General features: G+C 42.0%; 1 protein-coding gene across 1 annotated transcript in view; it reads right to left on the bottom strand.

Moving 5' to 3' along the window:
* Positions 1 to 7820: 7820 nt before the first annotated feature.
* The window catches only part of URB1 (URB1 ribosome biogenesis 1 homolog (S. cerevisiae)), a 58040-nt gene continuing 38495 nt past the window's right edge, over positions 7821 to 27365 (bottom strand). The window contains exons 24-39 of the mRNA XM_009894923.1: positions 27005 to 27182; positions 25756 to 25814; positions 24837 to 25030; positions 23063 to 23173; positions 22910 to 22973; positions 20944 to 21115; positions 20281 to 20383; positions 16651 to 16811; positions 16160 to 16271; positions 15092 to 15198; positions 14417 to 14560; positions 13529 to 13638; positions 12063 to 12239; positions 10919 to 11160; positions 8655 to 9257; positions 7821 to 8011 (exon numbers count right to left, since the gene is read on the bottom strand). Of these exons, the coding sequence (XP_009893225.1) occupies positions 7821 to 8011; positions 8655 to 9257; positions 10919 to 11160; positions 12063 to 12239; positions 13529 to 13638; positions 14417 to 14560; positions 15092 to 15198; positions 16160 to 16271; positions 16651 to 16811; positions 20281 to 20383; positions 20944 to 21115; positions 22910 to 22973; positions 23063 to 23173; positions 24837 to 25030; positions 25756 to 25814; positions 27005 to 27182 (2728 nt within the window). The remainder of the gene's footprint in view (positions 8012 to 8654; positions 9258 to 10918; positions 11161 to 12062; positions 12240 to 13528; positions 13639 to 14416; positions 14561 to 15091; positions 15199 to 16159; positions 16272 to 16650; positions 16812 to 20280; positions 20384 to 20943; positions 21116 to 22909; positions 22974 to 23062; positions 23174 to 24836; positions 25031 to 25755; positions 25815 to 27004; positions 27183 to 27365) is intronic.

Here is a 27365-nt window from a genome sequence, read left to right as displayed (position 1 = left end):
TGCTGTGTTTGTCTTCTCAGGCACAGATATTCTAAGCTTTCATTAGCAATTAATTAATATAAATTTGAAATTATAAAGTTGGTATTTTCCTTCCTTCAAGTAATTAAAAATAATTACTTTCCTTTTCATCCTATTTACTTTGTCATGTTTTTTAGATTTTCTTACATTTGTGTAGCCACTGAAACAAACGTGGCTTTTAGTCAAAGATGTCTTCTTTCTCATCTCTAAAGCCATGGCTCCAGGACATTAATAAGACTTTTCAAAAATTTTCCATTTCATTCTCACTTTTGGATTACATTTTTCTTCCCAATATAATTTTCCTCCCCACCTTTGAAGCCCTAAGGATAATAGTCGTTGTTGGGATCTTGCGTTTAGCCATATTGAATTGAACTTACTGCTTCTAGGCCAGGACTCATCAGCTATCTATTTTTTAAGGGTGAAGTCTGGGAAGGTGCTGGGAGGGGGACTCAGGGAGGAGGAGGCAGGGTGCACTCTGCTGTTCTCTTATCATCGCCCCCTCCACCCCACCACAAACTTGCTTTTCTGACAGAACCGTACGTCTTTGTGCTGTTATTATTTGTACACTGGAAATTTCTGGCTACCCTAGTCCTACCCGCTGCTTTTCAGTCCGTCCCATTTTCTTGCCCCGATCTGCACCACCCCTTACAGCTGTGTTTTGCCATTTCCCAACTCCAGTGTCAGGGAATCTCCTCCAGATATCCCACAGCCCTCTTGTTCTTGCCCCCAGGGTGGCCATGTCCCTTGTACACCCATTCACTGTCCCACGGAGCTCTTATCCCCCTGCTCTTTTCCCTGGGAAAGAGACAGCCATGACAGTTCCCTTCACCCTCAGTACAGAGCAAGTCATAGCAAAGTTTCTAGTTTCCTCTTTAAAAATCCTGCTAAAGAACTACGCTTAAAGGCTGGAGTGAAGGTCCTGTCTTGAAGGGGAATGGGGGAGTCCCCAGATATCACCCACAGCTCACGCTTCTGCTGTTGGTCATATTCCATTTCCAGGTAAGGACATGATTCTTGTGGTAGATAAAGAGAGCTGAAGGCCAAAAGCAAGTCTCACGCTGGATTCAATGTCTTTGTGTTAGAAGAACCATCTTCTGTACTTTTTAAAAATTTGATAATGTACCTCCTTATGAAACTGCTGCTGTCTGTCTTCCAGACGGATGTCCCAGATAACTACTTTTTTTTCTCTTCACACATTACAGACAGGTGATTGTGGGGAACCCAGTAGAAGAAAGAAGTTCCAACGGTGAACAGCCTCACTGCAATGATCTCAGTGTCCCATGCTCAGATGTGGATGTTTCTGAAACACCTACCTCCCTTTCAGATGAAACTGGCACTCAAGGAAGGATCTGAGCCTGAGTTAAAACTGAAACAGGTTAAACAAAACCAGCAGTACAGCCCTCCTGACTGCAGGGAAAAGTTCAGTGCTGTGACTGCCTATTAAACACTGATAGAATAAACCTGAGTTAGTTCAGAAGAAAAATGTCTTTCAGCAAAGGCCAAACCTGAAAAGTCCCGGATGCATAAAAGGAAGTCTCAATGGCCATATTTGAGCAACGTTGCTGGGGTTGCCTGCTAGAAGAGCAATTTAGATCCTGATGATGATGACTGTAAAATGTCTCATATTCTTTTTGTACGGATTCAGACTCAAATTCCTCTCCCAGTTACACAGTGCAAAGGACCTGCTGCTGGTTGAGTGATTCTTATTAAGACCCATTTAGCTGAGAGCAGATTCACTCCTCCAGCAGTAAGTCTATACCAGTTCCACCCCGAGCCCCGTAAAGAGTTCTGCCTTGCTCACCTGAATGCGCACTCAGTCCTGTTATCCTCCGGGGGTGGCTGTGCAGCATCAGTTTTCACTGGGTTGTCTTGCTGTGAAAGAAAGCAGCATCCCATTGATCTTACTCAACAGGCAGCAGAACCCATATTGTTTATATATCATGGGGGCCACAAGTCATCGATTTCTGGCTCTGCCCTCAGATCACACTCATCAGCTGCATCGTAGTGACACACCTCTGCTTGGTTTTCTGCTGAAAAATAAGCAGCAATGTCAAAGGCAGCATCAACAGTAAAACTCTGCTTCTAGAAGGGTTACAACTTGCTTCACTGACTTAAAGCTCAGCAGTTCCCTCAAGGATAGAATATGCTTCTTATTTACTTTTCTATTGCAAAAAATATTTGGGTTATTTAAAATTTATTAAAACACTGTTTACCTAGAGCAGCCTTTAAAAAGCTAATGGCAGCACTAGCTGTCTCAAGTGAGTGCCTTACTGAATCAAGTCATTAGTTTTTACCAGCTGCCCAGAAATACACTTTTGCTACCAATAACCAATTGCTTTTTGCTTCCATTTTGAAATGGTAGGTGGAGAAGAAAATGTTAATATTGAACAGTCTTGCAATGGTACCTGCCAGTTACCCAGGCATTAGGAAGACGAGAATTCTGTTTGTCGTATTTTACATCAAAGGAAAATGCTGGCAAAACCACAAAAGCAACATCGCATTTCTGCCCAAGTTGCCTGCTGTCAGCTGGGGCTGCCAAACAGCTTAACAGAAGCTACAGCCCTCCTTGAGGGTCACGGAAGCTTTTTGGTGAGGTGGAGAGGATGGGTTTAGCTCAGCTGGAGCAGAGTCGGGAAGGGCCACTTGCACTCCCTCCCCCTTCAGTGGCCTCTGCTCTCTCCACCTCTCCTCACCCACGGAGCTCCACCAAACCCAGGCAGAACCAGGCAAAGGTCCGTGAGAAGGCGAAGAACCCTTAGAGCTTCAGTAAGCACGAAGCTGGGACTGCAGAGTTGGGCCGAGGAAGGCAGCAAGGGCTGGAACAGGTGTTAAGAGTGCATAGCTAATTGGTGGGCTAACAACCCAACATTCATTCGAAACTTCAGGAGAAGCTTAGAAATTCCACGTCCCCAAGCAGGCAGCAAAAACTCCTACAGTGAAGCACTGCGAGAGCAGCCTTATGCTGCATACAGGGAGAGTGGGCTGTGATGTTACCAGAGAGCGGGTGGGTTGGGCTGTGCTAAAAAAGCCTTAAACACAAGAGACAGACCAAACCACCAGGCGTATGTTTGTATTGCGGTTGGGTGTGGTGGGCTTTTTTTTTGAATCTCCAAATTTTTTAATCTTTGAGATAAACACTTCTGCAGTTTGCTTTTTGAGCAAACTGACTGCTGCTACTGGTGTTGGGCTTGGAAACCTGGCAAGGCGTAGTCTGTTGAGTCAGACTGAGTCATGGGCAGATGGAGAAAACAAGGAAAGGCTGCAGGAACTGAAGGTGCAAGGTGGACAGATATACATCAGAGAACCAAAGACTTCCTTTAGTCAACTCAGATGGCCACAACAGCCTTCCCCTGCCCTCAGATACCCTTCCCTTTTGCTAGAGCTGAGGTCATTCTCACAGGAGACATGACTCAACCCCCTTATTGGCACCAGCTCTCCCACTGCAAATTGGGATGGTGACCTTTAACCCCACTACAATCACACAGCATCATCAAAGACAGCTTGAAGAGGACCTGACCATGTAGACCCATTTTCTTCCTCACGGATGCAGCAGCTGCACTTTGATGATTCCTGCCGCGTCTCTCTAACCTGAGCTAGAACATCTCTCCTGCAACACTTCTGCACCACCTTCTGGCACAGTCTGCTCTGGCGTCCTCCTTCTTGACTCATATCATCTTGTTTTTCAAGAATCTCTTCTCTACAAATGGATTCCAGGGGGATTTCTGAAACACGTGAATGGTCCCATTCGTAACAACTGGTGTTCTTTCATTAGTTGCACTGGAACATGACTAAAACACTGAAAAGACTTGTGGTTTATTCCTTTCAAATTACCTGGAAGGCATATAGTATGAAGTATATAAACAGTAATAAATAATATGCAAAATGCAAGCCTATCTTATAGCACCTAACTTGGGAGGAGGGGGAAGGGGGGGGAGAGATGGATTTCCTTCTGCGACGTTTCCATACGTACCCATTTCAAAGCCCTTCCAGTGCTTTGCTCTCCACAGTGAGCACTTTATTTCCCCTTGCCCCAGAGTCCTCCATTAACCGAGGCCTTCCCTGTGTGGTCTGCAGCACTCGTGGATGGTTGCAATGCTGCACCCGTCAGTCAACAATGCATGACCCAACTCAGGTCATGCTGCTGGTTCAAAGACATAACTGACTTCTGTAAAAATGTCACCCCAAACCACTACCCCCACTGAAGCCACTTCGTTCTGCCCCGTTGCTCATGTTATGTGAGACAGTCTCCTGCCAACATGACAGATGTCCTCGCCTGAGCACTGGCATGAGCAGCCCATCGCTGAGATCCATTTCAAATCCTGAGGAGCCCCACCTGCAACTCAAACCGTACGTGGTCTATACACCAGGTATAACAAGAAGCAACATGTTCTTCTGGGCTGTTGACTTCACTGAGTTTTGGGGAGTTTTGAGTAAAAGGCTCCAAAGGCCTGTCCCGGCCATGGCTTCTGCGAGGGCAGCCCCGACCACTGAGCCCACCGCGGAGCCCTCTGGAGCTTCTTCCACATGGTTCTCATCACAACAGCATCCAAGCAAGTAACTTGTATTAAATTGTAGAAACTCCTTGTTTTAAAACATAGGCCCATATCTGGGGCAAGTGTTCCATTTCCAAATGCTCTCCACAATTTATTTTAATCAAGCTTAATTTCTTAAGATAATGACTCTCCATCTATGTGATTTATTAAAATGCATTTTGAATATGTTGGCAGTAATTCACACATACGAATCATTCAACTGCTAACCATCTATGGCTTTTAAAGATAGTTGACCATTATTTCTAGAAGGACTTCATAATTATCTTTTAATTGCCACATTACTAGAATATATTGAAGCTCGGAGGCAGTGAGAGATTAAGCCTTATTTTTAAAGGTTTCCACATGCACAGCTACATTCTCTTTACTGATAAGCACATATGGGCTACGTATCTTTTTACATGACAGGCTAGTAGCTTTAAATTGTCAGTTCATTTGCGTTATTTTTCTTTTTCTGTTTCCAAAACCACCATTTGAAAAACAGGAAAAGAAATGCTTATGAACCACCCTCTCCTCCAACCTTGAGTAGTTTGATAATAGCAGTATTGGAGATAGTAACAAAACGTTACAAGCTAGGGACAGGTACTCACTGCTGGGCCTTTCGGAATACTTAAGGCCATCAGAAAATCATCATTTAAGTATGATCCCTTGGCGTGGATTCACATGCAATCAGTCAGGATTTAGACGTGCTACCGTAAGGAAAGTGTACCAACGTGCATGACCGGCCCTAGTCGCGGTCATGGTCTCCTGATACTACTTTCCACTTCTATAGCAGTGTGCATCTCGTTAGCTAAAGCCCGCTATAGGCTTGGAAGTCATCTTCCTTATTTTAGCAGCAACAGAACTGCATTCAGAAATGCGTATTTCCATCCACAGAGGGAAATACCAAGGTGTACAAATAGCTGTTCAAGAACAAGCAATTTAGCACACCTGTTTGCATCTGCTGTACCCGTGTCTAGAATCAGATCTCACTCAAGAATGACTCTTCCAGCTGGCTGAGCTTCAACACATCAATTCAGCTCCTGCAGGTCCCACAGTTACACAATTTATTTTTTTTTTTAAGTAAACTCAGCCCAAGGGCATGTGAAAGGCTACTGCAATGCACGCGAGTGCACACCCGAAAACATTCTGGGCTTGCAACTTGCTGGAGGCAGTGTAACAACGGGGCTGCGGCATTTAGGTTTTGGGGTTTGTTAATTTATTAAGGGATGGGACAGGCAACACTACCCCACATTGCATAGTGTGGTGGGTTGGGTTTGGCTGGCTGCCCCGTGCCTACCCAGCCGCTCTCGCACAGCCCTCAGCAGGAGGACAGGGCAGGGAAATGGGATGACAAAGCTCCTGGGTCAGGATTAAGATAGGGAGATCACTTACCAGTTACCATCAAAGTCCAAATAGATTCAACTTGGGGAAAATTAATTTCATTTATTGCCAATTAAGACAGATTTGGGTAGAGAAAACACATTTCTGCATTACTGGCGTTAGGTTGGTTGAACGGTCTTACCTCATTAATTCTCTCAAGAAAATCATACTATAAACCACTGTTAGATGTGCTCAGTTCCTCAAGATGGCTATGTCATGAGTAGTTTCTTTTCCAGTTAGATGAGATAGCAGGAGACCTTTTATTTTGGAACTCCTTTGGTTTAATTTTACCTGTTTTTTTAATTAAGGAAAATCCTTTTTTTTTTTTTTTTCCCCCCATTGCAAAGAAAATTTCCTGTTGTCACACCCTAGAGATTTTATATGACATAAAATTCAGCCTCTAATAGGCTCACAGCTCTCTCAAGAAGTATTTTTTACTTTTAAATCAAGTCTTGATAGAGATACTGTGGCTTCTTTAGAACATTTACCTGTAGAAGCGATCATCATTATTTACGTCTTATGTGTTTTTTTTTTTTAAAAAAAAAAAGACATTGCAGAAACATCACAGAGAATGTGCATTTCTGGTCTTTTCCCCTGTACAGAATTTGTACAAAGCACCTAGGCACAGCACATATTCATGAGTCAAATTAATAAATCCTGTTTTACATTTCAAAGGTTCAAGTTCAGGCTCTGTATGTTTGCATATCTGGAATGGTATGTTAAACTGCCCTCGAGGCCACACTCAAGAAAAATTTATCAGATTTCACAGAGAATTTCCAATAAAAGCCATGTATAATCAATGAGCAGCAAGTCATTTAGGTTTTAGTTCCATCTCTCATCTTTTCAGAGTGGAGAGAAGATGGACCTTTGTTGCAAGTCCCAGCAGTGGTGATGGTCAGGGTTTTTTCTAATTAAAAAACCCAAACAAAACAGAGAGGAGAATAAAACCAGACCAGCTCTGATATAAATGCTTTCAAAAGAAGTTTAATTTAAAACCAAGAAGAATCCCAGACCATCACGATTCCAGTGTTCAGTCTTGTCCTGGTTCCGGCAGGGATGGGGTTAATTTCCCCAAGGAGCCGGCAGGGGACACAGATATTCCATCCCATGGGAGCCATGCCCAGGCTATAGGGGGGAGTTAGCCAGGGGAGGGGGCAGGAAGGCTTGGCGGGCAGCAGGCTGTGGCCGTCCGGTCCGGTCGGTGAGCCGCGGCACTCTAATCGCATTCATATATTCCTTTACCGGAGTTATTGTTATGGTTTTCTCTTCCCTTTGCTGTTCTGTTAAACTGCCTTTATCTCAACCTAGGAGTTTTGCCTTTTTCTTCTGATTTTGCCCACGGCCACGTGGTTCTTTGTTGCCGGCTGAGGCCAAACCACTACAAGTCTGCTATTCATACTGGTTTTGGTATCATATATCATGAAAGAAACTGGGTTCTTCAAGAAATAGTAAATCGTTGTGGTTAATCCTCTGACTACTCGTTCTTTGCATTTATACCACATTGTGGTGAAGTTCTGCAGTCTTTTTCCCCATCTTATATTGGAGAGAAGACGGATTTTAACTACATGGCGACTGAAATACAGTCCAGAGGCAATGCACTAACCACTCTTTTTTGGTTCTTCATAAAGCTAAAAATGCCTGTAATAAAAATGATATAAATAACATTCAGTGTCCCATACTGTTCAAGAAAAGGGAAATTATGGCTTTAATGTTCCACTGAGAGATGACAAATACAATTTTCTCCCTCTGAGTTTGCACACAGTAATAAAATATTGATCTTTATGACAAAACAAGTTAGATTTGTATGGAGAACAGTTCAGGAGGGTTTCATGGCTCACAGCAACGATGGCACAGCATAGAACGTTAAAGATTAAGTGTCAGTTCACTGAATTAATGCCCCAATGTAGCCAAGTAAAGGGTTTTACAAAGAGGCATAATAGTTTCTTCTCCTTGTTTATGAGTTTCCAATTTATCATCTGTAGTACTGCAGATCAATTTGACATGGGTTATTAACATATCTGGCTCCTGTGCTCCAAGCCATATGTCCCCAATGTAAACAGAAGTCAGGAATACACAAACAGCTGTGGAAGAAAAATTAAGAGAAAAATCAGAACACATATTCTTCTATTTCCACACAGTAATACAAAACTGAACCATTTTACCTCCAGACCTATGTTTTAAAGCAGTTTCCTAACTCATTCCCTAGATGGAAAATCGGTGGGGTTCTTGCTCGTATAAAGGCAAAGATCCTGCCCACAGTAACAGAAGAAAACAGTTTCTTGTTAGCACACCCTTCTGATACCTTTAAATAAAAAGGTCTGAAATTGGACCCGTGGTTTTTGTAATGTTATCATTTGATAACATTGAATAGTATATGGGTCACAACCCCAATACCCATATGGACTCATTTGTTGCAGGCTATTTTTCCCATTGGAATTACATTTTATATACTTCACTGAACTCCATTTTAATCCTAGAGAGGACAGTTTCTTTGGGGGAGTATGACGGTTGTACTGTCAGAAACTCCTACATGTGACCCTATTCTGTGCTACCAACCCCTGTGCCCATACCACCACCATACACAGCTTTTATTTTGTGAAGTGACGAGCACAACAGACGACACAGGCAAAGTTCAGACTTTTGATGAATTAAAAAGAACACGGAACTACCTATTTTCTACCATTCGCGCCTTGCAACGTGAGTGAAAAGGAGAGGACTAGTTACCTTTCTTGTTCGCATCCTCTTCCGTCATTGCCGACAGGCACAACGATTTCACAAGTTCATGAAAGCTGTTGTTGGTCAGGCCCCGAGCATCCATGAGGTGAAGCATGATTGAACTGAACACACAGAGCTCTTTAAGGAGTCCAGGCGTCCCACTGCTGGCCTCACAGACCCGGCTGTAAAACCTGAAGATGTTGTTTCTCAGTGTCTCATCCCTGAGCATCTCCTGCACTGCCACCGGGTAAGGTAAGACGCAATTCTGTAGCCACCGCAGAGTTAAGGAAACATTTTGCATATTGAGGCTGTGCTCAACCATGGACCTCACCAGCCACTTAGTTACTATGTAAGTGGACGCACAGGCAAGACTGACTGTTTCATCTGCAAGGTCAGCAGATTTGAGGGGCTCCCCTGGACGTTCGGTAAGCGGCGCTGGGAAAACTGGCTCCCAATGGGCAAATATAGAATTCAGATGATCTCTGCATTTCTCCAGCTCGGAGACTTTCAGGTCTGCAGCAGTGTCATCTTCTCTTTCTATCACATTCTTTTTTCGAATGTGATGATACGCATGAGATGAGGCTTGAGATTTGTTCTTTTCTTTAATGTTTCCTGTAGGAAGAAAAACACCACCAAAACACACATCTGATATTTCAAAGGGTTTTCTTGGTACAAAATTATGCAAGAAAGACGGTATCATGTGTTGTTTTCGTTGCTAAAAGGGTAAGTACTAGCCTCATTTAGCAGCCTAATTGAGCCTATGCAATTCAGAGCAAATGGGCTACAGGCAGCTCCCAGTGACTCACAGGCTGAAACACTTTTTGAACTGGACTGCTGAACTTTGAGGTGAGCGATAATGCCGCCCGGGCCCTGGCCCAAAGCCCAGCGAGGCCAAGGCAGTATTTCAGAGGTCCACGAGAGGCAGTTTTGCCAGCCAGGCTACATTATTTACACCCCCTCGTGAGAAACGCTCAAGCTGCCGTTCTGCGGGCTGGCAGAGGCAGAGCGCACGCCTGCCTACGGAAGGCGATACCAGCACAGCTGCGGTGCTTTCGAATGACACTGACTAAAGCAGCGAAGTTTGCCTTCCTCCAGCACAGCCGCGTGCTGGCCGAGTGTCTGGCTGGCGAGGTGCTGCCAACCAAGGGCACGTGAATTTTTCACACCCCCAGGGAAGACACAGGCAGCCGAACTGTGTACCAGCGGGGCTGCCCTCCGTTAGATGCTGCCTGCTGCACGGGAGCAGCAAAGCTCCCAAACAGCAACAGCACTTTGCCACCACTCCACTGCGCGTAGCATTTTATGGCTATCTGTTTTCGAGGAGTCATTGAGAAAATCATCGGAAATTTCAATTATGTTGCACTCTGCAGCTTAAAAATCAACTAAATGCGTTTCAGTATTTTTTCCCAGGGGCTGTGGGGGATGGGGTCGACTCTTGAAATGTAACCTCAGAAAAAAAATTCAGATAAGGATCCATATTTCTGACTACTTTAAAAGCTGCTGAGGCTTGGAGCAGCAGATTTTTTTAAACTTCACATATAGTAAGTTGCAGATGTCACTATAATTCTCTACAAATCCTCAGAAAGACACTAAGAGGGTATGAAAAAACTTTAGAAAAACTAAAGCTTTTATAGTATCCCTTAAATAAGTGATACTTTAAAAATTAGTTTAACTGATACAGGACATTTAAAGAAACCTACAGAAGTTCTAATGTGCACCAAGAGCACTTGTATTTGCAGGAAACCAGTGTTGTTTAACACCTCCCACTACAAAATTCCTTCTACATTTTATTCACAGAGATAACAAGAGGGAAGTCATACAAGTCCAAATGTATTTTTGCTTTCTTCCAACACTGACAACAATAAGAAAAATTAACTATTTCATTTTTGCTTGCTTTGCTGTGATTTTTTACTCAATTTTCACTTTCAGATCCACATCCACACTCAGAATGGTTCATATCTTTGAGCACAAAGCCCCCAAGCACCAGGTTTTTTTCAAAGCGTGATGCCAGATCTGCAACTAAGTTTCATTTTAAAGCTCTCTGCCTTTTTTAAACCGTATTTCTCCAAAGCTTCCAGAATTGTGTTGAAGTTAGAAATCATTACAACAAAGACCTGAAAAATGACTTTCCATTTCCGCTCCTCCTCCCCCAAGCTATATCAGATTGTCTGGCAAAAGTTATTAATGCTTCCTTCTGTGAAGTTTGCCTCACTTGCACGCTTAGCTTGTAACAACCTCAACAATATTACTTTCTGAATTATTTCAGTACTTACTAAGCAATTCTTTGATTTGGTATTTCTGAGCAAGAGTCTGCATATCCTCTTGGAGTTGCAGGTCTTTTTCAACGATGCTCCACTTATGCAGCAGCAGCAGGACCTCTTTGTTTGAGAGAACACTGTCATTCACAGTGAATCGGCTCATTTCTTTGAAGGCCTCAACAACTATGGCACGATATTCCAGCACAGAATTGAGCGTACTGAAAAACTGAGTCAGTTTGGCTAGATCTAAATTAGTCCTATGAAAAGAAAACAAAAGGGCCGTGTATTTTTCTGCATACTAATTAATAAAATAAGCACAGTTTTTTCTTCTCCTGCAGTTCTTTAGACATTTACTTTTGTTTCTCAGGATGCAGTAATAATTAGTTTCATGCCCACCGAATCGCCAGTACTTTGCTCCATTAGTGTTTGGCAGAACAGACCATGAAACACAGTCTTTGCCCTCCCACCTGAAAATAGCAAAGGCAGATGGCACACAAGGAAGAGGACACAGGTCTGGAGCTTTACCTACGCTTCTTTGTTTTGCATGAATTTTCAAAATTTTGAGGAAATAACATAGCTTCTCCAGGTTGCAGCAATACTTGTCTGCACGAAGATCTACAGGTCCTTATATGAACCCAAACAGAACTGCTTACCCGTTTGCTTTCTACTATCCCTGCTGCAACTGCTGCGTTTAGACAGGTTAAGTGCACTAGGTTTGGAGAGAAGAGACTGTCTCCTTCTTAACACTGTCGTGTAGAACTTTGCGCAGTTTCTCCTTGTACAATTTGCAGGCATGGTACAGACACAGAAAGTCTAAATCTTCGCAGAGTATGAAAGTTCTTTGCAGCAAATAGCGTTGCTAACTGCATGCACTAATCCAGCAGGAAAAAGGTAAAACATAGCAGCTAAAAATGGCCAGTAATTAAGGATGTAGAACCTGACAGTAACTATGTATCAGCTGTTATTTTATTCCCCATGTATTTAAACAGCTAAACCTTCCTGTCAAAGAAATCTCATCAAAATTTACTAGTCAACATTCAAACTGAAGGGGGAAAAAAAAAAAGCACTGAACTACCAGAGATCAAGAAATTCTTCTGGCCTTAGTAAATTTCAAACTAGACAGAGGATGAGATGCAAATTGATTAAAAAAAAAACTTACCAAATATGTTTGATTAGTGTGATTAAAACATACAGAAATTCATTTACAAGCTGAATAGGAAGAAACTTCCTGTTCTCTTGGGATTGATTCTTGCTTTCTCTCTTGCTTCCTAAATTTGTTAGCCACAGAGTATGGAGTAAGGAAATAATTTTATTTAACAGCTTGCTTTCCAGAAACCTGAAAAACAAACAAAAAAAGAAGCAAAAAGAAGCATTTGGACAGCAGATCCTAATCAGGAACCAGTCTATCACTTAGAGGGGACCATATTCTAGTGCGCTTCTGGAGCAACGAATGCCAGCAGGTGCCTCTCAGCCGGGACCCCACCAGGGCACGAGAGCATACCCCTTTGAAGCCCCAGCCACACAGAGGCCCTGGTTACTGCCCTCCGCAGACAAGGAAAACACCCAGCACCTCCTCCTGCCATAATGCCGCTGGGGAAACACAATAGTGTATCGCAGCCCCTGCATGAGACTAGTGATTTCTGGTCCGCATCTTTCATTACAGAGCTCTGCCAAGTATTGCATTACATTGCAACCACTGCCACCGTTTCTTTAGAGCAGTTACTGTTCGAGATAGCTTGGTTCCTTACGATCCTAAGACTGTAAGTAATAACAGCAATGCTTACAGCACAATACCAGGAGCCATATTTACTTTGTTATTTTAAAGGAGGAGGGAAGAATCTCATTTTTGTACAGAGGATGCAAGATGAATACTCCTCAAAAGTACAATCACAAGTATTGGGTGCCAGAGGCCAAATCCAGACTTTTTAACTTCCAAATGTCCCAAAATGTACCAAACAGGTGCACGACAAGGGAGCAGTACTTGTCCCCAGCACCAGCTCTTGGGAACTGTATTCACTCGGCCGTTCCTATTGTGGGGTGCTCACTGGAAACCTGTTCAGGCCTATCCCACTGCAGATGGATCCTGAAACCTTGCTTGAACCTGCCAGGGGAATCTAGGCAAAAGAGATTTTTTGTATGTGTGTGTGCATGTATGTGAGGGAGAGACAAGGGGAGGAGGAAGCAGTGGGAGGAGGAATGTTATAGCCAGCTCAAATACATTATCATACCGAGTACTGTGTAGGAGGTCCTACGACAGGATATGAATTGTGGGTATTTGAAATGAAAGTGTTGCGCATATATATATATATATATATATATAAAATAATGTGCCATTTTGTTTTCCAAGTTTTTCAAGAAAGCATTATCAAAAACACAAAGCCCCCCCCCCCCGGCGTCATCCCTCCTACTACAACCATAAAGTGTCTTGGGTTTGTTTTTAAAAACACAAAGGAACACTTTAAAGTTCAGCGAGTCCTGCCAGTATTGCCCTAGGTACCAAAAGTCACAACCACTGACAGGCCATCTCTGTATCCGTCACCCTTGTTTTCATACTCATACATTTGCCTAATTATTCTACTGTGGACAGTAAAATTGTTCCCATTTCACTAGTATTTCCCTACTTACCTTTTCTCTAAGATGTGCAGTATCCAGGTTAAGAGGCTATGATCTTGTATCAGCTCATAGGCAGCTCTGGTGACATGGGCAGCATTTTGTAGTATCTCCAGAATACGACTCTGAAACAGAAAATGTAATTTGTTCTTTTACAAAATTAGAATATAGTCAGGATCTAATTATTATCAATCTTTCAGAACGATATAATTAGCAATCTGACTGGTATCTGGGATCTGATCAACTTAAAGCTCAAATGTATTACCAAATACCACATGTTCTTAGCAACCCCAGGGAAGAAAAGACTTTCTCTTTGCAAAGCTTCATACACACAGGCACAACTCTTAAAAAGAAGTCTTAAGGTAGCAAGACAATTTTCTCTTTTTGTACAAGATCTTGCTACCTAACTGAGATAGTTTTAACAGACTGGATTTCTCAGGGTGGATGCTTATGAACATGAGAGCTTCTGGCATGTGATTTTTCTTCCTGCTCAAGCACTGTACAGGTAACATGCTGGTTAGGGAATAAGGAGACCTGACAAAAAGGCAAAGGCCTGACCATATGAGCAAAACTGCGGTATCTGCAATACTTTCCATGAAGGAGTAGAAACGCGACTAGAGCCAGACCACCAGTTGATGAAATTGAGTGAGGTTCCATGATGGCAGGGACCTGTTCTAATTTCAAGGGACAAGGATGTGACTATGGTTTAGATATAAGTAATTCTTTCCCCCTCCACACATACATAAAATCAACAAGGAACAGATTTTCAAGAGGGCAAGGAAGAGTCAGCTGCTCCTTTCTGCTTTGTAGGTGTTTAAGATCTCCAAAACACACAAACTTTTGTGAGTTTGAGGTTTTTTTGTGGGTGGTTGTTGTTTTTTCTATAAAAAAAAAAAATCTTACCTGGGAGCCCTCATCACACAAAGGACTGCTGAAAAAGGAAAGAATGACATGGAAAATCCTCTGGTAGTCATAAAGCTCGTAGCAATGTTTATCACGCAGCCCTTCTCCAACAAGTCTGAGAATCCATTCCCGCTCTGTTTTATACTAGAAGCCATAAGAAAAATACCACTATCAGACATTTCAAAATAATGCCTGCTCGTAAGAGCACAAAAAACCTGGTTGCCTGGGAGTGCCAGCACAGTGCTTAACAGCTTTTTCTGGACTTCTCAATCTTCATCCCTATCAAATTTAATCAATAACGTCCATCAGGAAGTTACTCTGCAGCCCAAATATTCACTGATAATGGAACTTTAAAAGTTGCTGTTTCTAAAATATCTCAATTGAACTCAACATTAATAATCTAAAATCAAATATGAATGTAAGCTGGCTAGGGCAGAACATTCTGGGGTTTGTGCTTACAGAGCGCGCCCAGCACAACTTATGATTTCATTATGTGTTACTTTTAAAAAAAACAAAGAAACCCAGAAATAATACTTCTAATTCAAATATAAAACAAAAAAAAAAAATGCCTCTATAATTACTTATAGAAGAATAATATTTTATTGCATTGTTTTGGGGTTTTTTTATTATTTTCTGAACAATTACTGGATACCTAAGATGGGATTCTCACATTACCTCGAAATCAAAACTGTAGAAAAGCTGGAAAAACCCTGGTACTTTCCTCAGGTCCAAATACTGGTGTTGCAGAAGGAATCTGTTTACCTTCATATACATGTGCTCCTCTGTGAAGGGAAGCAATAGTTATTGTGGAGGAGAACAATGTTCATAATACACAGCTACGCAGAAAAAGAAACGGAACCTGTACTTTCCAGCATTTCAGCTAGCTGGCAGAACAGCGTGTTAAGTACAATGAGGAGGGCTTTTGCTCTGAGGCTGTCCCTCCTCTTTTCTTCCCCAAAATGAAAAGCTTATTCAGAGTGCGCGCAAAGCAGCTGAGAAGATAAACATTCAACATGACTCTGATTTCAGCAAATCCAACGTTACTTCATTGACAAAACAGAAATCTACAGCAAAGAAAGAGGCAAATCTCTCCACATATCAAGCCTAACACTTCATGTTAAGCAATCATAATTTTTAACCTACAGACCAGATATGTCCCCCATGAGCAGTGGATCAGGCTGTCCAGAGGGACTGTACAGTCCCCATCCTTAGAGACTTTCTAGATCAGTCTAGAGGTCTGGAGGTTTTCTAGGATAAAGCCCTGAGCAAAGTAGTCTGCCCTCATATCTGTCCCTGCTTTGGATTTTAGCGAGAGTCTTCACAAGATCCCTTTCCAACCTGAACTACTCCCAGTTGCTATGATTCTCCTTTGCAACAGTGACTTACATTGGTTCAGTGTCTAAGGACAAAAGGAGACTTGGGCCAACCTACTCTGATCTACTGAACAGGACCCACACACTCATCTAGTCCTCTGCTCCCCTCCACCCCAAAATTACAAGGAGGTAGCGGCTTCATCCCTGATGGGTCAGCCTGGTTTTGTACACAAATCAAAACGTCACTTTCCACTTCTCCAGTAAGGCAGTCTACACAAGCATTGAAAGTTTTTCTTTGAAACACAGGAAAGCATACTTCGTGGCTCCTACCAGCATCACAGCTATCTCATCTTCCAGTATCGGTCACGGACATTACTCCATGCACAGTGACTCATTCCAGGAGTTCAACATGCACAGTAGGTTACAGTACCTGGCTTCAGAATCTGCTGTGCCACACGAGCAATGTAGAGGGTCAAAGAGAAGGTAAATCTGAGGTTTGGCTGCCCAATTCCATTTTGGACAGCATCCAAGAGATACAGCAACTGCAGCACAAGAGCACAGGGGAGAAAAGCTTGAACCATAACCCAAACAAACACAACAGGAGAGCATGAATACGTAAACAAACTTTTAGGGTATTTCATAGGCCACAAAACAAATACTAATCCTATCAGGATTTCCATTCATACAAATAAAATTCGTAAGAATTCCTAAAACACATTTTCCCCCCTTTTTCTGCCCATTGATTATAACAGGAGGAAGCGCAAAGCAATAGAGGGAAAACAGTGGAATAGAAGATAAAAAGCTTCATTTAGTTCTCTCACTATACACATGTAGATGGATGAGTAAAGCAGCCACTCTCCTTTAAGTGTCCACAACCTAAAGTGTCTAATCTGGCAAACTATCGGTTGATCTCAGTCTTACCTGACTCTTCTCTCGAAAGCGAGCTCCTTCCAGATGAGAACGAAAGGAAGCCAGGACAAAATATGCAGCTGCTCTCATGTTGGAATCATAGCTGCTAAGGGCAGCTACTGTTAGACCCAGGCCATTGACTTCGACAAACTTGTGACATGCCACTACGCACTCTGTGTGGGAAGAGGGAAAGAAATGAAAGAAAGACACCCAGTGAATTATATCGAGATGTCACAGAGTATATAACAGCACTATAATCCTTTAGAAAACTTCTATTCATAAACACCAATTTCTAGATCTACCCCTACAAACTACTACTTCACTGCATGCTGAAGGCTTCTTCAGCTAACAAAGGCATTCCGCAAACCACTCTGAACAGGAATTCTTTAGCTGGGCCAAAATTAGTGTGGTTAGTCTCATTTACCTGAGAAAAAGATGATTCTGCATGCTAGACCATGCAAAGTTAGGAGTAAATTCTGTATAGACATGACATATCTCACTGTTTCAGGAAAGTTAAGTACAAAGAAGAACAAGAGGGAAAATTCTCCTCCTCAAAACATTTTCTGGGCACCTGATAAGTCTGTGCCTGAAAGAAAGATGAGCATAGCCAATGAAAAGCCTATCTGCACTGAAGAGTTTCTGTAGTAGAATGGACAGGAGAATAAAACATAAATACGCCATTAGGCACACCAGTTGTTACCATGGAGGCATGACCAATTCTGCTGGTAAGACATGCTCCAAGCAAAGGTACCCCTATGCCCTTCTGGGACAAACAAAATCCAGCAATAAACAGTAACCAGTCAAACAGTAAACACACCCTTGAATCTAACATTTATCTTCCATAGCATTTTGCAATCAGGATTTAGAGTTTCTCATTTAAGGGCCGTGTGTTTTGAAGTGTTTGGTGCCATTTCTACCCACTGATGTCTACAAATGACTTGATGTAAAACCTCCAGAATATCTCCTATGCTATTTCTATTCCATTCACCAGTAATGGAGTACAATGGCACCTCAGTTGTATTTTACCAGCTAAAGTGCAAATGTATTGTGGTTCTGAGTTTAGCAACAATATTCACATATTTTCGTGGAATTCACACTGACGGTCAAGAGGAAGTTTCTGAGAAATAAATATTCCTATTTAAGGGGAGGCTGTAGTCTTACTGACAAGTACCTGTATTTGGTCCATTGATTTCCTCCCCCACCACCACCCACATACACACAACTTTTATATATGTATATTATATATATTTATGTAAAAATCACAGATTATTTATGTCCCCACAGCAGCAGCTGGGCTGTTTCTCTCATCTCTTCCTCAACTGCCAGAACTCCTACTTCAATTTAGTGCCTGGCAGTTTCATATCCAGCTCTGCTAGTCATGGGCCAGGCAACGGCACTGTCTCCACCTTCCAGCACTGCCTCCCAACCAGCCCACTGCTACGTGACCAATGCAAAAGCATCACTGAATTGCAATAACAGATCTTTTCAGTGAGTGGTTTTACAAATTATTTCAGTGCTAGCAATTACCCTACACTTCGCTACACCGCTCCTCACCAAAGCACATCAAGTTTAACTGGCGTAATGCAAAACACCTCAGTCATTCTCCCAGTGAGCGAAAAGATCCCTCGTTTGTTAGCATAGGATACCTCCCACATCATCAGAGCTCATACAGATACAGCTCTACCCCACTCTACTTCCAGGCACTGAGAAAGGCCACCACCTGACTGTCAAATTAAAAATGGTAAGAGGAGTAGCAACAACAGGGTAGGAGAAACAGAGCCCAGAGAGACCCCTAATCTATGCCTTCTATTACCTTCTGCCTGTGGCAAAGCAGCTCTGCACTTACCACTCTTCAGGCAAGATGCCAGGGTGCAAGGAAAGCACTGGGAAATGGATGCTTTCTGTTAAATCCCAAGGGAACATTCAAAGACGATCTAAAACTCATCTGCCTGCAGAGGATTCCCCATCACTTATGGTCATACCACACACAGCCCTGGCATATACAACAACCCCCCTTCAGTACAGAATCAAATATGTGTTGTATGCCCTTTCACAGCAAGCCACCACACGGCTCTCCTTCAGACTGCAGTTCTGGAGAGCTACTACTGTACAGCAACTAGACAGACAAAGAGGACAAGTTTATGGGGTGGTAGCACATAGTGAAATTCAAGGTCCTCACTTCAGCAGTAAAGTTCATGCTGGTCACACAAAGATTTATTTGGAAAACCTTTCACTGAAAACATGCAGTGGAAATATTTTCCATCCGGCTGACCTTGGAGAGTGTGCTCAACAACTAACATAACATAACAAGCTGTTATTTAAAAAAAAAAGTTAATTCTATGTCTGACATACAGTTTGTTTTAAGTACCTTGAGAACCATGATGGAAAAGCTTTCCACAAGATGCTTATCAGAGCTAAAGTTAGACTGAACTTGCTATCTGCCCAACTCTAGATTTACTTTTTACTCAGTGAGCATTAAACACTGTGCAATAAGTCTATGTTTATAAATTCAGCAGTTATATAACATCTGTGCACAGGGCACTGTGCAGCCAGTACACAGAGCAAATAAATAAAGAGGAATTGGGAATTCCAAGAGCAGCTGACATGGTTTAGGAGCACCATGGGACTTGAGCTCATAAAGCACTCAGGCCCTTTCAAAATGTCTCTTAGGACAGACTGTCAGTGTGGAGCAGTTAAGAGAACTACTTTTCCCTTCTCCAGTTTTAGAATCAGCCTATGTCGGGATACCCACTGCCTCCACAGCTCTGCAAGAACACGATGTGCAAGAGATCCCCCAACCCCACTGCTTCCCACACAAGCCGTTGTCTTCGCTGCCTGACTGCAGCGCTGCTGAGGCTGACCAACAGCCACCAAACACCTCCCACCAGTTAAGGTGGTGGCCTCCAAACTCAGAAAACTCCTCTAACATTGCAGGGCATGTTCTCCAAACTGCCCCCTACCTCTGGTCAGCTGCCTTTGAGAGCATAGCTGAAAGGAGATGATCACTGCTCCCAAAAATTCAGCCACAAAGCAGCCTCAGATCAGAGCAGTCCTACCAGCTGCAGGTGGAGCACTGCATGTAGCAGCAGAAGGTACCACCCCTCTCATACCCGTTTTGCTCATCACGTTGCTGTAACACCATAGCTGATGCAGAATACAGCTCTACACGTTCACCAGAAAAAATACTACCTTCCAGCTGGGGAATATTCTCTACGGATCCCTCATGCTATTTTATAATTACATTGTGCTGTTTTTTGTAATATACAGGATGTTGTTGTTCGATAGATCTGAGTACAAATCTTTAAAAACCTTTCCTCATCTTAAGCAGATGAATCTCTCTACATGGGGTTAATCCACTACATTTAAAAGAGCTATGAGGGTCCTCTGGACAAGAGTAGCTTGGCAGGAACACCCATCTGCTGCTACATTGCTCTATTTCTGAGTAGCCAAATCTCACAAGACACATTGCATTATTTGGAAAAGTGCTTTAGAAGAACTCAAAAGACTTTATGATATATGTTTCTTTCCTCCAAAGCCAAGCACAAATTTCTTTGTAGCAATAGCTCTTAGATCAAGAATAACAGAGCTACGGTTGGAGTCATGCAAACGACACTAAATATCAAAGAGAAACATTTATTTTACCTGGTCTGGTGAGTTCACTAAAGAGCTGAAGTAGAAAACAAGGATCGTAGAAGTCATCAAGATTCTCAACACTTTCATCTCGATATAGCGACTCTTGTACCTCCTGAAACCAAAAGCAAACCAGTATTTGTACAGAACAACACCGATTTCCAGTTTGGTTTCAAATTTCCCCAACCACCTCATCCCATTATAAAGGGCCCGATAATAAACCTTGCAAAATATAATGCAACGCAGGGCGAGACATGCTTGTGTTTAAATCTGGCTTTCACCATCAGGGTTCCAAAATCATTGCCTCTGACTAGCACAAACAGGCATAGAAGCATGTTAGCAAACTGTATGAAAGACTGAAGAGCCCATTGTCAGTGGATCCTTGGACAGTCAAATTTAACAACTGTTTAAAAGTCAAATTCTGGTCTCACTCATACATAACAATCTTTGCAACGCTACACAGTCACACCTGCCAACAAGATGTGGTCCATATATTGCAATTAATCTGAAAAGTGCTCCCAAATAATTAATTCCAGCCCTCCTATATATTTAAATTACTCTCCTGAAGTAAACAAATTGCAATGTATTACACGAATGCAAGAAAGAAATTGCTAAAGTGAAAGGCTCTTTTTCTACATCAAAAGAAGGATAATTCAGCAGTCTGAACCAAAGCACCTGTGATGACAAAAGACGGCGATGCTGAGGGAAAGACAGAATTGTCTTCATCATCTTTTCTCGATCTAGCAGACACAGAATCTCCTCCATGCTTGGCTGCTGCCATAGTGACTTCCCTAGACTCTTGCAAGTCTTGTGATGCTCCACAGCAGCTGGACCCCATAGCAGGATTCTTAAACATTGTTAAGAGTAAAAGCATTAGTCAACAAACTGCTAGCACTGAGTGAAAAGCAATTACAGAGGATATAAATTAGTATTTAAATTTTCCCTTTGCTTGTACTTATTATCCTGTGGGAACTTGAAACTAGAACTTGTTTCCCTGGCAACACCTTTTTCATCCATCCAAAAGCTTTTCAAATTCAGTCTGAGGGTGTCTCATTAACTATTTCCTACCCTGCTAATCCAAGTCAGAACTTACCTTCTCAGAAAAAAACACTTTTTTATTTAAGCTGTAAATGCAGGTAAGTATGATAGCAGCTGCATGAAGAGGCAGTGATCAAGACCTGGTCAGACAAGGTTGTCTCAAATGCAATCGACATTTCAAACCAGCATCACTGTGGTTCAGTAAAACACAAATCCTTACTCTCCTTCTCCGAGTTGCTCCTTAGACCCCGCTTACTTTGCTATTGTGCTTTAAGCGCTATTGATATTGTCATTTATTACGTGGGTACTGCCAGCAGCATGCCTTACTGTCAGTGAGGCAGCTGAAGGGATGGTGTTAGGCTTCTTATCACCCAGAACCTGAAGGCTCCCATTTGTGATACAAGTTGGGCTCTGCTGGGTTGCATGTACAGCACTTTCTGAATGTTCTCTATATTCACTCAAACCCTTCAGTGCTGGGATCACGTCTAACCAAGTGTCTTGCTACCAATTCACTTCAGGTTACAGTATGAAATTGATTTTCCTTTAAATAGCCTACAAAAGTTTTGAGACCTAACTACCTCTGAAACCAGTCTCCTCCTCGCATAACACCCTCCCATTTGCAAACACTTTCAGTAAAGATTTATGCAAGATGCGGCTAGTGCCAGAGCCCTGCCTTCTGGAAGCCACTTCAATTCCGTGCTAACAAGAACATTTCCTGTCCCCCTTCGTAAGCTGCAAGGATTATCTATATTCTCAGACAAAGCTAAGGGAGGTTCTTAATTCAGAGTCCTGTCCAGCTCCAGCTGCCTGAACCGGTACTCTTGCATTGCTGCTAATATTTATGCCCATACCTCAAAGACAGAAAAGCGCATTTGAGCAAGGCAGAGCAAAACCACCAGTGTCTGTAAGAACAGTTACCAACAGACTTCCCTGTGGACTGCTTGGGCACAGGGCCTGAAAAGAAACTTGATTATTTTATACAATACATGGTTCTCTCTTACAAAGCATACAGATGTACTGCAAGGCTGCGCTATAAGGAAAGCTACAGTTCAGACTGGTGAAAGACAAGGAAGGCACTGATATCACATTAGTACCCCAAAACTAACAATATGTGTGTTCATGCAAGAGGTTATACGCTCACTCCTCCACTGGCATACTCCTCTCCTCTCCAGCAAAGCACCAGAGCCAAGTATCACACATACAGGGGCAAGATCATTGAAAAGGGGAAGGGCTGTGCTGAGCGGTGAACCCTGTATGCCAAGGGAACAGGGAAGGGGGAGAAGTCCTACACTAGCAACTTGTGCTTTGGCCTTCATCTGTAATGAAATCCCTATAGTGGGTCCTCACTGTAGAGAGTGAGGGCCTAGTGAAATCGGACAGTTCCTCACCCAACCCAGACATACCCAAAAGTTTGGGCACCACACAAGAATTACGTTAAGAATAGGAAATACATGGGAAAAATGTTTCCAAAAGCAACATTCACCTCTAGGTTTGGCCTTGCTTACTGTTTATCTCAGTTAAAAATAAGACCCTGGAAAAGCACCAGTTGTGAGACTGCTTATTTGCATGGAGTTAGTTGAACAAAGGAAGGTGGTCAGCTTACCTGGAATTTATAAGACTTTGATTATTCTTCTCATATAACCAAAGCAGTAGCAGTACCTTCTGATCTGAAAAACAAGATGAAACCCAAAGTCAGTCAACTATGAAGATGAACACCAGATCTAGCAGGAAGTACCTTTCTCAGGCTAACACTTACCTACAGCACTCAGCGTAGCCCCGTAAGCACCCAGCAACACGGCAAGGTGACTGCTCTCACAGAGAGAGGGGCTGAATTTCACAACTGTCAGCAGTATATCCACCAAGGCCTCTGAAATAAACACACAGCTTTAGCTTTGTTGCTCTCTCAGTTAGATAGTGCATATATAAATGCCCCTACACACATATACCCTCTCTAAATAGATGTACACACAGTACTGTACATTTTAGATCAAGATCTATCTCTGTAAGTACCAAAAACCATCTCCCCAACTACGCTAAAGGATTATTATGATGCATTTAATTCAAGTGGAACCACTTTTTTTGAAGATGTTAAAACAGTGTTTCCAAGCTGGACACACAAATATTATTGTGAGGTGAGGTCCACCATGTGGCATACTACCCTGCAGAAACTTTCCATGTGTACACATTTGCTCTCTGGTTAAAAAGAAGTGCTCTCCCCTATCCTACCTTACCGCAGCTCCCTCCTCTCCCAGGAAGGCATCTTAAATTAGCTCAGGAGTTGCACAGAGTAAAGGCAGACATCCCAGCAACCTCCCCAAGCTACTCAAGAAGTTACAGCTAGAACTCATAAGTTCAGACCCCAGCTGCAGTAACTTATCAAAATGCTTTTACGCTACGCATCATTGCTGAATCCAATTTGTTAGCAAGCTACAGGAACTCTGTCCTGGGGCGTACAAAAATTATCCACCTTTATTTTATAACTATCTGGAACACAGATCAAAGAAGTGATCAGGTTACTCAAAGGCATATAGGGTATCTGTGGCAGATTCAAGATCTGAATCCAGATTTCTTTACTCCCAGTACCTGAAAAGGCACAGCCGTTTTCCCCTAATATCTACAGGAACATAAAACGTATGTCAAAACAAAGCAGATCACAAAAACAACAGCCTGTACAAATGTACTCTTGACACCAAGTTTCTGAACTATTGAAACTAGCCTCAAATAATTCACCTTGCAGCTCTACAGAAATATATTCAAAAGGTTAAATGCACATAGTATGGAGCAAAATCTATTACTTATTTTTAATTTCACTAAATTTGTGACTTCACGAGAGCTTTTTCCTCTTTTCAGGTGATTTACAACTTCAAAGTTTGTTTACATGTTGCTCATAGATTCTTTGAATCTCAAAGCCCTGTACAGTGGGAAAAAGCTGAGGTGTAGGTAGATTAAATGATTGGCTCAAGGTCAGGCAGTATTTCAGTTGGCAGAGATGAAGAAACAAAGCCAATCCAACACATGAACTAGCACCCAATTTATATTACTCATGGAAGGATATTCCTCGTGAAAGGTTGCAATATAAAATACACATCAAGTAACATTTTTGATACAACTTGCAAAATCAACTTAAAATCTTCTGTATCAACCTATTTTAAAATAAGTTTAAATGTCACATATGTTTCTAAATGAACCTATCTGCACCTATAAGTGATTTTACACTAGCAGCCTCACAGAAACCAAAAGAATCAATTCAAGATTTCAACAGGGTTTAAAAATCAACCAAACAAAAAACCTCAAACCCACCCTTTCAGTAGTTTTAGAAAACAGAAGTGCTTAAAACTGGCAGCCATAAAATGAATGCAACATTTGGATCCAAGTAGAGGTAGAATTTAAAACTAAATGCTAATATTCTAGAATTGTTTAATAGCTCTGCAAGTATATGTAGGTGGATAGGTTACTGGATGGATAAAATATAATGCCAGAAAGACAAGATTACTAAATATAGTTAAAGGGAAGAAGATGATAAAAAATACCTCTTATCTGGATGTTCGTGCCATCTTCTTCTCTTGACCTCAGTATGGCTGGCAAAAATAGAGAGTGCTGCGTGACCATCATGTGAAGTTTGGAGAGCTTGACTAATCTCTGACTAAGTGAGGATTCTTTCTTGTATAATAACTGAATAGCAACGTTCAGGACTTTCAAAAATGCTTCATCTCTGTATCGGTACCTTTAGAAGCAAGGATCACAGAAAAGTCAGACCCCAACCAAACCCACAGAAACCTGCTTAAAAAAATCTGTTTAAGAAATTAAAACTTTGCAAAGAAAGCAAACTTAGTAACACCAAAACAAATTTAAAAAAAAAAAAAAAGAGCAAAGTCTTTTTAAGCTATACTGGTATCTTAATTATAAAAAAATAAAGGAGAATGAACACACAGTCACACTTGCTGCTGCACTGATCTTAATAAAGGATTAAATTTTTGCCTACTAACCCTTCAGACAGCAACCCTTCAGATTAACACTTCTGCCTCCACAGAAGGTAAGATTATCCTAAACTATTTTCTATTTCCTTTATTTAAATGGTCTAAATTTAAAGGTGAAAGATCTGATTCTGTTTTCATATGAATTGTATTTAAGAAATATCTTAAATAAAAAGAAAAAAACTTATACGAGCATAAAGCTTCTTTATGCCAGTTGAAAAGAAGCTAGTCCAGCTATCCAGTTAGCTATGTTAGTTGTGCTAACTGGAGCACAAAATCCAAATCTGCCTGCAGCTGTGCAGGTTCAGGCTCCAATGAAGCCAGTGGATGCAACATAAAATGCACCCTGAGAAACAAGGAACACCGTCAAATTTGACTGAATTCAAGGGAGACGGGTTGTTTTCACTAAAATGCATGGCGAGTGAACAGAACCATACCTCCTACAGCACCCTTGGTTCATCTCAAAATTACTTACTTGAGCCCCGTCTTCACAAAGCTGTACCAGTCATCTGGGTCCACTTCTTCAACAAAGTGCTGAGCATGTAGTAAGTAGAAACAGATCGTTTACATTTAACACATAGAGCTTCTACAGATCATCAAGGCCAGCAGTTTTTGTTCAACAGACACACTAACAACACGCAAGCCAAACACTCAGGTGGGATGATCAAAGGATAACGGGGAAGAAAGCTCTTGTATACAACAATCCTACCTCCCATTCAAATGAAACTGCAAGTCTTGTTTTGTTGGTCCTGGGATCAAGGGAGCATATGGGCTGTATGCAATTAAAAAGCAAGCTGATCTGTAGGTACCAAAAAACCCAGAGTCTTAAACTCTTTACGCTTCCAAAGTGTGAAAGGAATAAAAAGTCAGCAAGTCAAAGCAAGAGACTCAGGTACTGGGCTTTTGCATACCCACAATGTGTTTAAGCTAATCAACTTTTGCACGCGGTGAACAGGGGTGACTGGGTGTACATGTTATTTACAAAAACTGATCTTCCCTGAAATGCTATAAACCACAATAAGCAACAATCGGTTTTAAGAAGACTGACAGCTGCACATGCCAGCTGTCCCAGTAATGGTAGGTGCCAACCTTGTCAGGCCTGCAAACACCATCAGGATGAACATTATGAAGTGGCACCTCAGGTCCTGCAAGACTCCCATCCTGTACAACCAACCGTGTACTAAAAGAGAGTCTCACCAGAAGCCAGCAAGAGGTCAAAAGCATTTACTGCCTGCAGAGACCTTCATTTTTATGCCTTGCATGGATCCACCTACCTTACTGAACTACAAAACAAACAGTAGTACAGAGGGAATGATCAAGTAGTGTTCTTTATCATCAAAGTCAGATTTCTATGATCAACCAGATTTCTGCCACAGACTCAGAGGGCGCGGCAGGTCGGTCTTGTCAGAAGTCTCTCTTATCACTCTTTTTTTTTTTTAAATAAAAACATCCATTGGCACCCTTTGATTTTGAGCACTTCAAAACCTCAAACTGATTTTCTAAGGGGACTGTAGCAGAAAGCCATCATCATGAACAACCGAAAACTGCTTCTTATAAAGGATTAGCAGGGCTAAGTTAACACTGTAAAAGCTATTAAAAGCCAACAGAAGCCATAATCTATAAAACAGAAAATCAAGTCCAGTCTGTATTTACCCAAGACAGAGGAGCACAATAACATACATGCACACAGTCACATTCTGGCAATGCAGATAGAGAAGTCTCACCAACAGTTCTTCTAGCCTCAGCAGCATGGACCTCTCCGCTTCTTGCTTGCTTTCTTCTTTGCTGCTGTTGTACATGACAATTAACCCCTTCATGCAGGCCGATAACAGGCGTCTCCTCCAGGAATGCAGCTCTTCAGAGTTTTCAAGCAGTCTAGATATGGCATCTGCCACTGTCCAACTGCAGAAAGATATTTATTTATTTTTTTAATGTTATAACATGCTTTTTGTATGTGCTAAAGATGTCTTGCTGCCAAAGCTTTGAAGTGACAGATTCTCTGAGGAGAGGATGCTATTGTCGTTCACAATATTTGCATTCACGCATGTCTATCACAATGCTTTATGGGACAAACCTAGTCCTGAA

Source organism: Charadrius vociferus, unplaced genomic scaffold (genome assembly GCF_000708025.1).
Source record: "Charadrius vociferus isolate BGI_N301 unplaced genomic scaffold, ASM70802v2 scaffold201, whole genome shotgun sequence".
NCBI lineage: Eukaryota > Metazoa > Chordata > Aves > Charadriiformes > Charadriidae > Charadrius > Charadrius vociferus.
Note: the sequence above shows the minus strand (reverse complement) of the source record. Positions and strands in the feature narration are given on the sequence as shown.